A 16,165-nucleotide genomic window follows, 5' to 3' on the forward strand; every position below is an offset into this window, starting at 1 on the left:
TGTTTTGTCTCAGACCAGGTAAGGATGGCAGTTTCCTTCCCGAAAGGACATTAGTGAACTTATATGGGTTTTTCCTGAGAAGCAACAATGGATTCATGGTCATCATTAGACTCTTAATTCGGGATTTTATCTTAGGGAGATATTTGAATTCCCAAATTATTTCCACTGTCGCAAAAGATATAAGCGAAGGTTTTAAAATTGAGTATTTGGGAAGTTGGTGGTGGACAGGGGGTTTGAGTCGGCGAAACTCTGCCACAGGAAGACTGTGTTGGATTATTTAAGAGGAGAATTGATAGACCATTGAAGCGAAAGAAGGTGTGGGCAGATGGAAAGATTGGCAAAAGAAAAGAAAGAGCTGGCTAGTTTTCTCCCTTAAAGCTGACAGAATTTTCCAGATGATGGGACTTGTGCCCAAATGCCTTTGTGATTCATGCTTAAAGCTTACTAGACAGTGTGTTTCTGGATTAATCCTTTGACAGAATTAAGGAAAACTTATGTTGGAAGAATCTCTGTACATAATCTTGGCTTTCTTCTATAAAGCATCTCATGACTTCTTTTAGGGAACAAGTGTACCTCCTGGTGCACCAACCAAATGTACTGATTCTTGTTGGAAGAGATAGTCACAGAAAGCATTGTCCTGTATTCCTGATCAAGATTTATAACTGATTGCTTCGGAGGAGAAAAATTAATACAAATGCACAATTATTGATTAGTCTCACAAAAGGTTTGTGTCTGGCATTTGCATTAAAGGAGGATTTTTTTTAAAAAGGCATCTCTTTACAGACTCATCCAACACAGACTGCATTTCTGTCAAGCGTGGATCTTCACACTCACTGCTCTTACCAGCTGATGCTGCCAGAGTCTATTGCAATTGTGTGCGCTCCTAAACACAACGAGTAAGTTGGTTTTGTTTTTGAAAAAGCAAACAAATTTAAATTGTTGTGTTCCTACTATGTGTAAGGCCAATGAACGTGTTGATCAACCTGGTCTTACTTGGTTAATCAGAATCTAATAGTTTCTGAATTTATAATTTGGGAACATATTGGAGTGATTTGGAAAGGCTTGAATTAACAGAGGGTCTGATCTGCTTACAATCCCCTGGGTGCTTGTGTGTAAGAAGCATGTATTACAAATTTGTATTGTGCTATCCTGTGTCGACTGTGACTTTTAGTTTCTGAGCCAAATATTGTTGTATAAGTCACACACCAGTGATATGAGTGCAACTTGCAACACGACGGGAGGCATGGTGGCTCGGTGGTTAGCACTGTTGCCTTACAGTGCGAGGGACCCGGGCTCGATTTCCACCTGGGGCAGCTGTCTGTGTGGAATTTGCACATTCTCCCCTTGTCTGCGTGGGTTCCCCTCCCCACAGTTCAAAGATGTGCAGGTCAGGTGAATTGGCCGTGCTAAATTGCCCATAGAGTTAGTGTCAGGGGCAAATATAGGGTAGGGGTCTGGATGGGTTACTCTTCAGAAGGTCGGTGTGGACTTGTTGGGCCAAAGGGCCTGTTTCTATACTGTAGGGAATCTAATATAACCTCTACTTTGACACGCCAAAGCAGTGCTAAAGGGACTCTTCTTAGTTGGGGATGTTTGGATGATGTGAAACCAAGGTCCTGCCGTAACTCTTAGCCAGATGTAAAGCATCCAAGCCTTTATTTAGACAAAGGACAGGGGAGTTTGGCTCACTGTCCTCGGCATTATTTATCCTTCAACTAAAATCACGAAAACAGATCACTGCACTCGATCACGTTCCCACTTATGGGATCTTGCTGTGTGCCAATGGTTGCAGCATTTCTTACATTACAGTACAGTTTCAGAAGGGCTTTGCGGAATGTGTTGAGATATTGGAAGGCACCATATAAACACGATGACTCTCAATCATGACTTTCTAATAGAATTGTAAAGTTGTGTGCAGGTTTGAAATTTCTGAGCCGCACTGTTCGCAACCAAAGATCCAATCAGCAATAAGGATTTGTGAAATGACCCTTAAATTGTATATCTTGGTTTCCTGTAGCGACTTGTTTTCAGTCTTTCGGCCAAGTGTACAGATAGGGAACTGTGAGCGTGTTTTCACAGGAGGTTAATCAGATCTCCAGCGAACTCAGTGTAATTCAAGGTCATGATTCCCATTGAAATAATAACAGCTTCATCCATTTCCTGTCAGTGCTATCCTCTGCATGGTCTGGAAATATGAGGTCAGGAAGGTTTCTTTAAAATGATATTTCTTGAATATACAATATAGAAGCAGACCATTAAGCTTATGCAGTCTTTATGCTCCACTTGAGACTCATAGAATCAATTAATGATTTCAGTACAGATTGAGGCCATTCAATCATTCAATTCAGTTTGTGATTGCTCTTTGAAGGAACATTTAACTGAATGCCACTGCTTTGCTTTTATGGGTAATCCTGCAAACAGTTTTTTCTTTTCAGGTAAAGATTAAATTCCCTTTGGAAAGTCTTCAGCGGACCCTGCCTCCTCCATACCCTCAGGCAAAGCCCCCCTCCTGCTATGTGACAAGTTTTCCTCCCTTGGTTCTTTTACTAATGACCTCAGATCTTTGGTTCTCTATCTATCCATGAGTGGGAAGATTTACTCTCTATCCATTCCGTCATGACCCAAGTTCTGTCTCTTTTTCTGCTGGGCGGATCTCCAAGAGCTTCTGGCTCCAATGCTGCCTGACCCGCTGTGTTTCTCCTGCTCCTTTTATTGACTGACTTGCAGCATCAGCAGTTCCTTACTGTTTTCAGACTTCCAAGATCTATGTGTGGCAGCGACCTCCGTGGGTCTCTGAGTAGCTGTGTGACAAAGCTGCTTAGAGGGACACTTCTACCAAATCTCCCACTCAACCTTCTCTATTCCAAGGAGAATAGTACCAACTGCTCCAGCGTTTCTATGTGAATGAAGTTTCTCATCCCTGGAATCATTCTGATGATTTCTGCGCCCATTCTAGTACCTTCATGTCCTTCCGAAAGGCACTACTTCAAATGAGACCAAACCAATATTTTCCACAGGTTCAATATTACTGCTTTGCTTTGTCCTTTCTCTTCCCATTGCTTCCTGGATTTTATCAATCTGCCTTCTTAGCTGCTTCCTCAATGATTTGCGCACATGTACACTCCAGCTCCCTCAGTTCTTGCACCATCTTTAGAATTATGCCCTTTATTTAAGATTCTCTTTCTTTATTCTTTCAATTAAAATTCATCACTTCACACTTCAACGCAATAACTTGTCCGTTCCACCAACCTATAAATGAAATTTTACAATATTCTCCTCATGGTTCACAGTAGTTTCAAGTGTTGTATTATCTACAAATTTTGAAATCATTTTCTGTACACCAGGGTGTAGGTCATTAATGAAGGTCAGGATGAACAGGGGTCCTAACACCCATCCCTGCCAAGTCCAGCTTTCTTCCAGTCTGAAGAACATCCATGAACAACCACTTTTCTCTTCACAGATATTGCTGGACCTGCTGAGTTTCTCCAGCAATTTCTATTATTGTTTGTTTCATGAACCACTACTGTCTGTTCCCTGTCTCTCAGCCAGTTTTGTATTCATGTTGCCACTGTTCCTTTTATTCCACGAGATCTGTCATTTGTCACATAATTGTTCTGCAGCACTTTATTAAATGCCTTTTCTTGAGAAGTCTAAGTATGCCAGGTCAGTAACGTTACCCTCATCGACCTGCTCTGTTACCCAATCAAAAAACTCGAGCAAGTTAGCTAAAGATGACGATTTGACGTTTAATAAACCAATGCTGGCTTTCTTTGGGTTGTCTGCATATTTTATGGTATTAATTTTGTCCTGGAATACAGTTTCTAAAAGTACTTTTCCACCACAGAGATTAAAATGTAGTTGCTGGGCGTATCATCTAAGTGGGTAATATTTGCAGTTCAGTACCGCTTAGTCAATATCTCACTCCCATTCCTCCACATCAAACTCTTACCAACGAAGACCTCTCTTCTCTTCTCCTTTTGGTGCTCCATCTTTGTCCTAAATGCATCTTTTTACCCACTTGCTCCTTTTGGTGGCGAGTTCCCGATATTTGCCACTCTCAGGCAAAAAACAGGCTTCTTCTGAATCTCCTATTGTTTTTATTGCTGACTGTGTTTTATATTGATGGTCTGTATTTTAGCTCTTTCTCACAAATAGAAACTCTGGATAGAATTTTCCCAGACTCTTAACAACATGTGCAATGACACGACGATTGGAAACTACTGTAAGAATGAATATAAAATTTTTGACATCCAGATAAAAAAGATGTCCGATTTTCCGGAGAAGGTTTTAGCAGCAAGCTGGGTCTCTATTCTGAGAGGCCTACTTGCATGTACTAACATCTCATTATCACCTGAACATGCCTCTTTTCTATGAGGCTGCTATTTTGAGAGAAGCTAGATGGCGCCAATTCCTAACTACATGCTTTCACCTTGGCTAGCATTGCCCAACATGGCAGGGCATTTGTCATGGGCAGTCTGTACCTGCACCCTCCGTCAATGGAAATTGGGAATGATAAAGTACCAGCCTTGCTGCCAAGACACATCTTGGGTCAACTTATAATACAGTTCAGCACTTCACCACCGCAAAATGGGGCTCACTGACGACTTACATTGCTCCTACGAGGTTGTTATGTCTACAGGTCACTGATCAGATGCATCAGAATAAAGTGTATCTCAGGATTCCTAGCTTGCTTTTGTAGCTCTCACTAACTTTGCGTTTACTTGAACACTCACAGCATTTCTGTCTTGCCATATCTTGCCTTTTTGCACATTGTCATGTCATTCAGAACTTATAGGCAATCTGTGGTTCTGTCTGCATTGACTTTTAACACAGACAGACAGACAGCCAGGCAGATTTGCCAGCAATGATCAGTCAAGGGGGTGGACATCTTGCTGTTTGGCACCATGCTATGCCAGTCTTATACCTGTGCATGTGCCAGCAGCTTATGAGGCAAACACACTGTGCATGTTCAACAACCAAATGAATATCTCAAAGTCTAAGGTGCTAAGTTGTCTTTAGCCCTGTCAAAAGGGACAATGATCAGTCAGGAGATCCCAGCAAATTCTGTCAAGGACGCCGTCTGATCTCAGTCCTGAGGTAAGCCCGTGGTCAGTCAGCTGCTTGGTGTGATCATGATCTAAGGATCCATTTCATTAAAGTCCTGGGAGGAGCCACGGTCAGGTCTGCAGGTCAAGCCCAACCAAAATGTGGATGAGCAGTAAATCAGTCAGGGAACTGCATAGTAATCATTCAGGTATCTGGTTGGTCAGTAGTGGAGACTGTTGTTCCAAGTCAGTCAGGGGAAAGGGCCACAGTAGGTTTTGGGGAGAGGGGAATCTGAGCACTAAAAGACAAGGGGACTTATCAGGGGCCACTCTTGGGGAAGTCAAGTTGGTATGCAGAGATCAGGATTACTGTGAAGGGAAGCTACTTAACGCATAAGGTGGGTTTTGAGGTTGATTAGGGACTGTAGTGCAGAAAGGGACATGAAGGTTGGTGGGACACCAAGAATAACAAACAAAGCTGTAATCCTGTCTTGAGTCGCTTGCTCTGCTGCTTTCTATCCCCATCCAATTTGGGAATATGGAATGGAAATGAGAAATGGCTGCCAGCACACCCAGAATGCACTGAGTAGAGTTATGGAGTCGTACAGACCCTTTGGTCCAATTAGTTCACGCCAACCATGTTCCCAAACTAAATTAGTTCCGCTTGCCTGTGTTTGTCCCATATCCCTCCAAACCTTTCCAATTCATGTACAGGGTGACCCCTGTATCTGTGGAATCATTTTTCCGCGGTTTCAGTTACCCGTGGTTTACTGTGACCCAAACATATTGTAAGGAATGTTGCAGAACCAGGGACCAGGAGGCTGCAAGGAAGGTAGGTTTCCCATTTAAATGAATGTGTTCGCTCCTTTCTGTGTTTTCAGGCTCCCGTGATAGTTTTTGGAATGTATCCCCTGCAGGTATGGGGGCCTACAGTTCTTATCCAAATGCCTTTGAAACATTGGAATTGTAGCTGCATCCAACACTTCCTCAGAAGGTTCATTCCACACACTAATCACTCTGTCGAAAGAACGATGCCCCTCAAGGATTCTGGGTAATCCAAGATGGAGGACGGGAAACAAATTGTGGCTGTAAGAGCTACTCCTTTTTTTGAGGTATTTTAGGTGTTGGAGGTGATTTCCTTGAATTCCAAGAGCAGCAATTACTGTTTTATTAGCTGTTGCATTATTTTGGAGCTTTGGGGGAAGAAAGATCAAAACAATGACACTCTTAAAAAGGTGGAAGACAGACAAAGGCAGCGACCACATGGTTGGAAAAAGAAACCTATACTGCTGTCTGTCACAGCAGTGAATCTGCACAGTTACTGCCTTTGCTGTTTGAGTTCAAGTATCTCTGGACATTGGAGTGCGCCTAGGAAAAATTAACAAACAACAAAATTCACAGCTGACCTCGGAGGAACCTGTATAGGAGAGCTCACAGCGCAGGAACAGATAATTGCATAGTGTTTGAGTGTAGCCTTGCCATAAATCTATAGTAGTGAGTAGAGTGGGTTCTTTCTTGAGGTCTGTCTCTTGATTAATTTTAAAAATATGAAAAATAAGTATTAAGTTAGCTTGGAGTAGTGTTTCTTTAGAGCAATAAGATGGTGTAATTTTCTGGGTCTGTAGTTTGTGAAGGAGCAAAGATGGCTTTGAGAAGAGTGATGTGCTCTTCCTAGCGGATGTCGGATTGGTGAAAGTTTCCATGTTACTGATGATCATGTCTGCAGGAAGTGTCTTTGGTTGTGAATCCTATCATATGGCATGGATTGATTGGAGTGGCAGTTAGAGGCAATAAGGAATTTGCAGAAGCAAGGGGGTGTGATGGATGGCCACTATTACTAGGGAGAAAAGCCCCAGATACAGTCAGGTAGATGGGTTAACTCCAGGAAAGGTAGGAGAGGGAGGCAGATGTTGCAGGAGTTTCCTGTGGCTAACCCCATCTCAGACAAGTATACTGTTTTGGAAAATGTAGGGGTTGATGGACTCTCAGGGGAATGTAGCATGAACAGCCAAGTTTCTGGTATCAAGGCCGGCTCTAATGTAATGAGGGATACTTCGGGTTCCAAGCGATCGATTGTGACAAGAGACTTTCAAGTCAGAGGCACAGACAGATGTTTCTGCAGCAGGCAGTGAAAAATAAGAATGGTACACTGATTCAGCAGCAGTGAATACAATTACAGATATAAATGTGTTGCTGAAAAAGCGCAGCAGGTCAGGCAGCATCCAGGGAACAGGAGAATCGATGTTCCAGGCATAAGCCCTTCTTCAGGAAGGGCTTATTCCTGAAGAAGGGCTTATGCCCGAAACGTCGATTCTCCTGTTCCCTGGATGCTGCCTGACCTGCTGCGCTTTTCCAGCAACACATTTTCAGCTCTGATCTCCAGCATCTGCAGACCTCACTTTCTCCTCAATTACAGATATAACCTTGTACACATCCAATAATCCTGCTGCTGGATTTATAGATATCTCTAAGTTTTAAATATCACTTTTGAAATTTGGATAAATTTGACACACAGTTGGTTTTTGTTCTGCATTGGTCGTGTGAAATACATTGCGTATGGTTTATTTGACTTTATGTATAATTAGTAAAAACTAATGATCAACTTCTGATATTTTTCAGAACTGGAGCCTTCCGCCTGACTCCTGCAGGGATACATGAAGTGTCCTCCTGCCGAAAGAAAGGCTTTCACCCACATTCAAAGGAGCCACCTCTGTATCAAGTATGTACGCTCTTTTATCGGACACAACTACCAATTTGACAATTTCTGTTAGACTTCTGGATTTATGCTATTTTTTAAATTTCATTTTAAGAATGAATGTAATAAAATGTAGGCTGAAGTTTAATTTTAGGAGAATTTTGCTCAAAATAAATATTGCACATACCTTTCAATCTGGCACAATGCAAAATGAATATTGCCTACCCTGACACCCCAGGTTCTGTCATGACATTACTGCTTTCAACACAGCTCGCTCCTACTCCGCATTATCGCCAATTTAGCTTCTCTTCTTTCCTGACTTCCAATCAACAATTCCTTTCTCTGCTCGCCCTATACTTTCTCTCTGCTCACTCCTCTTCCAAAACCCCATCGTCAGCACAACTGCCACCTTTTCCTAGCCACTTCCAGTTCTGAAGAAGGGTGACAGGACTTGAAATGTTAACTCTATGTTTTTCTCTCCACAGATAATACAAGACCGGCTGAGTTTCTCCAGCAATTTGTTTTTGTGAAGTGATCAAAATTGTATAGTGCAACTTGAAGTTCACTCAAACAAAAAATATAGGGTCAACATCTGATAGTGCCATCTACTGATTAGGCTCCACTTGCTGAATCCCTATGATTCTGTTTTTAAAAAAGTGAACTTCAATTTTAAATATATGCTCATTTTATCAGTTTTCTCAGCTCCTGTTCTGAAGCCAGTGAGTCTTGAATAAGATTCAGCTCCAAAGTGCATCTTGCTTTCCATCAACATCAACCAAGTGACTATAATTCCTGAATAAATATAACAGCAGAACAGGATTAGCCCATTTCTCACGACATTAAATGAGCAGGAGCAATAAAAAATGAATTAGGTTAAAACTTAAAGGAAATGAACTGATAGGCTGGCAAGGTCAGACAGATAACTGGATGTTTTCACTGCTTAAAAGTTACGAGAGTTCAGAAATAATTTTACATTGTTTACAAAATAGATTTAGATTAGATTACATTACAGTGTGGAAACAGGCCCTTCGGCCCAACAAGTCCACACCGACCTGCCGAAGCGCAATCCACCCATACCCCTACATTTACCCCTTACCTAACACTACGGGCAATTTAGCATGGCCAATTCACCTGACCTGCACATCTTTGGACTGTGGGAGGAAACCGGAGCACCTGGAGGAAACCCACACAGACACGGGGAGAACGTGCAAACTCCACACAGTCAGTCGCCTGAGGCGGGAATTGAACCCGAGTCTCTGGCGCTGTAAGGCAGCAGTGCTAACCACTGTGCCGCCCAATTTTACCAAATTTACAAAATTCATAAATTCTGTGCAAAATACATACAAATAATAGAGTTGAATATAGAAATCCACAGCATCTGTGGTGAGGGAAACTGAATTAACATTTTGGACACAGAAACAGAAATTGCTGGAAAAATTCATCGCAGTTCTAAAGAAAGATTACTGGACCTGAAATGTTAACTCTAATTTCTCTCCACAGATGCTACCAGACTTGCTGAGATTTTTCTGCAATTTCTGTTTTTGTTTCCGATTTTCAGCATTTCGTTTTTAAAAATGTTTTGAACCTTTTTATGAGAGCTGGAAAAAGATTGAAATATGTCAGATTAAAGCCAGTACAGAACAGTGAAATGTAGGAAAGTTAGGGTGGCTTGGAAAGTAAACTGTAATACCTGATAAAGTGGAAGGCAAGCGAGATTAATTAACAAGAGGATGGTAATGGTGGTCAGCCATAGTCCATTATGGGAATGGAAATTGTAATATTCCTCACTCTGTGTACTATTAAAGAATATATTTTATAAATCAAGAATATCAAAAACGTAAGGAAGTACCTCAGAGTGAAACATGTTGTATAGAGAATTTGAAATGTCCTTGCAAATGTTCTGTAATGTTTAAGTTAAAATGTTTTTGTTTGCAAATTCTATGAATAAAGTGTATATTTGTAGATAAAAAACAATAGTGGTGGTGCTAGGCAAAATGGGATAACAGTGAGGCAAATAAAGAAACAATAGTTTTTTTAAAAAATTATTCCTTCAGGGATGTGGGCTTCACAGGCCTGTCCTGTGTTGATTGCACATCACTAATGTGCCAGGGAGCCGGGTTCGATTCCAACCTTGGGCGAATGTCTGTGTGGAGCATACGCTTTCTCCCCGTGTCTGCGTGGGTTCCCTTTGGGTGCTCCGGTTTTCTCCCACAGTCCAGTGATGTGCAGGTTGGGAGAATTGGCCATGCTAAATTGCCTATAGTGTTCAGGGATGTCTAGGTTAGGTGCATTAGTCAGGGGTAAATATAGGGTGGGGAATCGGGCTGGGTGGGTTACTCTTTGGAGAGTCGGTGTGGACTTGTTAGGCCGAAGGGCCTGTATCCACGCTGTAGGGATTCTGCTAATTGCTCTGAAGAAGGTGCTGCTGAGCTGCCTTTATAAATTACTGTCGTCCCATTTGGTGTAAACACCCCACAACGTTATTCGGGAGGGAGTTATCAGGATTTTGACCCAGTCACGCTGAACGGTATGGTGATGTATTTCCAAGTCAAGATGGTGAGTGGCTTGGAGGGAACTTGCAGGTGGTGATGTTCCCCTGTATCTACTACCCTTGCTTTTCCCATGTATCTGCTGTCCTTGTCCAGCTAGATGGTAGTGGTTGTGTGTTTGGAAGGTGCTGTCTAAGGAGCCATGATGGATTTCTGCAGTATACCTTGTAGATGGTACACACTGCTGCTACTGAGGGTCATTGCTGGTGCGAGACGATCTGTGTGGATGTGATGTCAAACAAATGGGCAGCTTTATCCTGATTAGTGTTAAACTGCTTCAATATTGTTGGAGCTGCACTCATCCAGACAAGTGGGGAGTATTCCATCACACTCCTGAGTTGTGCCTTGTAGATGGTGGCCAGGGTTTAGGAGTCAGGAGGAGAGTCAACAAGGTCTCCTCCAAGCCAGATATCACCCTGACCTGGAAATATATCGTTGTTCCTTCAGTGTCACTGAATCGAAATCCTTGAATCCCTAATGGGACGGTGGGTCTACCTACACCTCATAGACTGCAGCAGTTCAGGAAGGCAGTTCACCAACATCATCTCCAAGGTAATTAAAGATATTAAGGGTTTAGAGGGATCTGGGCCAAGTGCTGGCAAATGGGACTAGATGAGGTTAGGATATCTGGTCAGCATGGACGAGTTGGAACAAAGGGTCTGCTTCCGTGCTGTACAGCTCTATGACTCGAATTAGGGGCAGGCAATATGTGCTCAATTCTCTCCGTCCTTGAATGAAAACGCTTTATTGAACAAAACTTGATTCCTCCCATCAGCTGGTAAGTTAGAGGGAGGGATATGTTGGGCTATGAGGTTACAGATTGTGATTGAAAACAATCTTGCTGTTGCTGATGTCCCATAGTGACTCATTGATTCCTGCTTTCATATTACTAGATTTGTTCAAAATCTGTCCCATTCAACAATGTACCAAACATGACGGAAGCCAATATCCTGTCACCAAGTCCCCCTTTATTTACATGTGGAGAGTCCTTGACACACAAATTCCTTGCTGGTAGATGATAGCCCGTTATCTGTGACCAACATGTGCCAAAGTCGGTGTATTGCAAAAGATGTACGCGGTGTTTCTGTCGTCCTCCCCATGTTTGGTGAATGAACTCTATGCACGACAGCCACTCCATGCACGACAGCCATTTGACTGAGAGTCTACAAGGACTAAGAACATCAAGCCCATTAACGGACCTGTATAGTTGCCATGTAACTGAGTCCAGTTTACCTGGCCATTACCACAAATGTGAGGGAGCTGCTGGTGGTAATTTTTGTCATTGTTAGCACTCTGGGCACAGCCCCACCAATGTGGCTCTGTCTGCATCCAATCATAGCCACCAGCCATAACTTCTCGTCAACATCTTCATTTTGGAAACTTCTGGATGACCATGGGGTAGAGTTCAGCCAATATCTGGCATCGACCTTTGCTCAGGACAATCGCCCTTGCTCTCCATAATAATATGCCGTCCTCTACTGCGGTCTGGTGTCCCTAGATCCAAAAAGGTTTCAACTCTGGTTGTGATGGCTCTTTGGTTTCCCCATCACCACCAGCTGGTTCAGTTATGCCCAGACCAGAACTATCTGTGCCCACAATCTGATACTGCCAGCTGTGACCGGAAGGGTGAAGATAATTTAAAACCGTACAGACTCTTTCAGTGGTAGTACGACCGGTGATGCATCTGCCAGCAGGAGGCAACTTAATGCATCAGCATTTGCTGTTTGGCTTCCTTGACGGTGTTCTAATTTGTAATTATACTTAGTATTAGAGCCCACTGCTGAATTTGGCCTGAAGCTATGAGTGGCATTGCTTTGACCTCTCCGCATAGACCTAACAAAGGATTTGTGGTCTGTTATTATTACAAATTTACGTTTGTACAGGTTTGCTGGAACGTCCTGATTCCAAACATGTCCACCAATTCTTCCTTCCCTCTCTGGGCGTATTTACACTCTGCATTAGCCAAAGTCATGGATACATAGACTATTGGGCATTCTCTCCATTGGGCCAACTATGAACTAATACTAACCAATGCCATACAGGGAGGCATCACATGCCCATATATGATTTTGCTTGGGACCATAGTGTGCCAACACCTTAGAGGATGACAATTGTTTCTTCACTTCCCTGAAGACTGTGGCTTGGCTACATGACCATTTCCAAGGTTGACCCTTTTCTAAGAGTTGATGGTACCAGAAGGAGACCAGGTTATATATGAATTTTCCCTAATAGTTCACCAGCCTAAGGAAAGACCAAAGCTCTGGTACAGACATGGGAGCCGGGGCACCTTTGATCACCCTCACTTCATATTCCAACAGGTCTTGTTGACTCCGTAGTTAAAGTAGGTCACTTAGGGTACCTGGAGCATGCATATTTTCCTTTTAAGCCATAACCCCACCTGGGAGAAATGTCTAAGGACTATATCCAAGTTCCCTAAGTGCTCCTTATTAGTCTCCCCAATAATTTGCATATCATCCCGATAAATGGTGACCTGAGGTATACCTAGTAAAATGTTCTACATTGTCAGCCAAAAAATTGCACAGGCTGATGATACCCCAAAAGGCAGTAACGTATATTGGTACAAATCTTAATGGGATATGAATTGTAGGGTACTGCTGGGAATCCTCATCTAATTCCAGTTGCAAATACGGATCGTTTCTGTCCAACTTCTTGACGGACAACACCCCCCTGCCAGCTTTGCGTATAAATCCTCTATATGAAGGATTAGGTATTTAGACAGCTGCATAAAGCAGTTTACTGTTTGTTTAAGATCCCCACAAAGGTGAACCAACTAGTTGGACTAACACAATCCGCCCATTCTGCAAACTGACCTGGTTTGATCATTCCTTCGCTTTCAACCTTCTGACTTCTGCCTCTACGTTTGCCCGTACTTTTGAGTGAGCCTTGCAGAATTGTGAAATGGTTTCCAGGTCAACAAGGAAGGTGGCCTTGGCTCCTTTGATAGTCCCTAGAACTTCCTGAGAAACTTTTGGGTATTTAATTCGGACTTTGCTCAGGCAGCTATTTTGTAATTGAAAATGTTGCGCCAATCTTGGTGAATCTATTTCAACCAATTACGCCCCATCAAGCTTGGGCCTGAACCTTGCATCCGAATCAGTGGTGACTGAATCAGCTGCTTCTCATCAGAGTCTGGAATCCGTAAAGGTTTCCCGGTATTCATTCTCAGTCTAGCCGAGGTCTCGTGCGAACGTAATGGCTGGAGTCCAGAACGAGTTTTGTTAAAGACTGGTTCTGCGATCACTGGTATTGACCTCCATTAGAACTGGGTGACCATTTAAACATATGTTTATTTTGTTTGGTTTTGATTTGGATGTTGCTAAGCAATTTAACTGTTCCAAACCAGATGTAGGTGGGCTTTCTAGAGTGTGCACTCTCCTGGATACCAGCCTATGAGTTCTCATACTCTATTTAGGTCTAGTGAGACTCTTTTACTGTCTCGAGTCTGCATACAGGCAACTGTTCCAGATTCTCGAGAAAATTTTAACTGTTTAGCTAAGGCTTGGCTTTTTGCTGTGAGCTGACCTACAGTCCTTCAGTTCAGGATATGTCCTGAGTAAGGCTATGCAGTTGTCTTCAGTCAAGTGGTGTTCCCCTAAACTCAGTTGGACTGGCAACAATATGAGTTCCCTGGCTGGGGCTGTTAATCTGTTCCAATCGGGAAGCCCTGGCTGACAGATATAAACAGGAATGTCAGAGGTTCTGTTCACTCTGAGAGCTGGCTCTGAGGGAGCTGGATCTGTGTCAAGGACTCTCCACGTGTAAGTAAAGGGGGATTTGGTGACAGGAATACCAGACTCTGTGGAGCCATTTCATTTTCCTTGTCCATTCTTCTGTATTTCTGAGCATAAAGTTCATAAATTATAATGTGAAGTGTTGCCAGTAAAGTGGAAGAGGAATATTATAGAGAATACATACTAAGTACAAATGTTCTAATGTGTTTCAGTGTAACCGTAGTCTTTCCATTGATCTTTTTGCTTTCCTGATTCTGTTGTGCTTTGGTTTCACTTGACGTCTTCATGTCTCCATCTAATGTACCCTGACAAGTCGCTTTTAAGATAAATGACCCAGAAAAAAAATCTGATATTGAATCAAACATTTGGGAACGTTGTCTAAAAGTTTGGTCACCGCAGTAAATTCATCCAGGTATCCTAAAGTGCTGATTTATTGAGGTTGTGAGAGATGGAAAGAGATGTCGCAATGGAGTTTCAGAGTTTAATTGGATGCTGGTGCTGGTGAGGGGCATTATGAAGGAGTGGAGGGAACACAAGAGGCCAGAGTTGGAGGTTGTAATAGATAAAGTACAGAGGATGGGAAAAAAAAGTGTTACAGATAGAAACGATGAAGGAACATTCGTTATGTAGTTAAAAGAAGTCTAACAAGTTGATGAAATACCCAGCATTTAGTAGAAGCATTTTTCTGGATGGTTGCTTATTTAATACAGTATGTTGTAAACATTACATGCCAAACTCATGACTAATTTTCTTTCAGACTTGCAAACACATCGTTGTAAAGGATATGAGTATCATCATCATGGACATGAGGTGACAGCATGAGACTACTACAATCCTGGAGTCTGTATAAATTATTTAGAATAAACAATATGTTGCTTTCAGGTTTTTATGACCAGTTTCAGACAACTGGATTATTTAACACTTTTTGTACATTCAGGTGAAATAAAGTGAAATAAGGTGGTTAATATTTCTTTTTGAAATGCACCAAGTATTTCACATGTATAATGTGAAATTGCAAATGCTAGTTATGTCCAGAAGTGTTTATAAAATTGACCCTGAACTTCACTCAGAAGCCAATAAATGCTGTTCATTTCTTTGCTATGTTTGGTGTGTGCTTTTCTTGTTGTGGATTTAGAAAGTGCAACTTAGCAAAGTTAGAGCTCTTAGAAGTGGTGTTTTTCTTCATTACTGATTTTTAGGTTGCACCTTGTAATGTTGTCATTCAACCATTCTCATTAAATTTAACCATCTGTTTGATCCCATGTGGCCTGGGGAATCCTACAAAATGTTTTGTCCAGTTTATTTTTACAAAAGCAAAGGTGCAGAAAGTTTCCAAGCTATTGTTACCAAAAGAAATTGCTGAGTGACCACAGCCATAGCTGCGGTGATACTGTCTTAGCCAGATCGACTAATCTTAATAGAAAGTACCTTAAGTGTGCAGAACTCACACAACCTAAGTATATGTCAATGTTTAATTGATGTAGACTATTCAGTGATTAAAAATACTTACAAAGTCTGCTTTTTGTTTAACTGTTTACCACCAAACACCCAAAAGGCTTAAAGTTCACTTGCAAATGTGAACACCAAGACCACATATCCCACAATTACTTATTGGGTAATACAGTGGGCACATTTAATTTCTCAGTTAGTCACATAACTAATGCAATGGATAATGTTGTTCTGTTAGCTATCATTTTTGTAGGTTTCCAGTAAACTTATATGTTTTTATTCTAATTAGCTGCCTATTAACTGAGAGGATGGGATAGAAACATCACCAGTAATGAATTTAATCTTTTAACACATGAATTGCTGTGGGATGTGCCTGATGTAAGAGCTATTGGTGAACACTAGTGTACAGAATCAGTTGGGTCTTGATGAAAGTAGCCACATTAGTGAATTGTAAATATTACATCATTCCTATGAATTGCATGAATAATTGTTTTCCTTCACAAATGCATATTGTAAAAACAGTGAAAATTATTTTTGTTTGATTCTCAACCTATTTGAATGATCCAAAATTTTCTTGAATAGTTTAACACAAAGTAACTAGTTTAAAGGAACAGTTTACACTGATAGGAATGATGCTTAATTAGCAACACACTGAATTATTACTGAATTCAACAT

At 41.8% G+C, this 16,165-nt stretch overlaps 1 protein-coding gene across 6 annotated transcripts in view; it reads left to right on the forward strand.

The window, feature by feature from the left end:
* stambpl1 (STAM binding protein-like 1) overlaps window positions 1-15,138 on the forward strand; it is a 61,743-nt gene extending 46,605 nt beyond the window's left edge. For all 6 annotated transcript variants that reach the window (XM_043712409.1, XM_043712414.1, XM_043712413.1 and 3 more), the window contains exons 9-11: window positions 784-896; window positions 7,665-7,764; window positions 14,799-15,138. In XM_043712409.1, coding sequence (XP_043568344.1) covers window positions 784-896; window positions 7,665-7,764; window positions 14,799-14,855 — 270 coding nt within the window. In that variant the 3' untranslated portion in view covers window positions 14,856-15,138. The remainder of the gene's footprint in view (window positions 1-783; window positions 897-7,664; window positions 7,765-14,798) is intronic.
* Window positions 15,139-16,165: the final 1,027 nt, after the last annotated feature.

The sequence above is a fragment of the Chiloscyllium plagiosum genome, chromosome 22 (genome assembly GCF_004010195.1).
Source record: "Chiloscyllium plagiosum isolate BGI_BamShark_2017 chromosome 22, ASM401019v2, whole genome shotgun sequence".
NCBI classification, from domain to species: Eukaryota; Metazoa; Chordata; class Chondrichthyes; order Orectolobiformes; family Hemiscylliidae; genus Chiloscyllium; species Chiloscyllium plagiosum.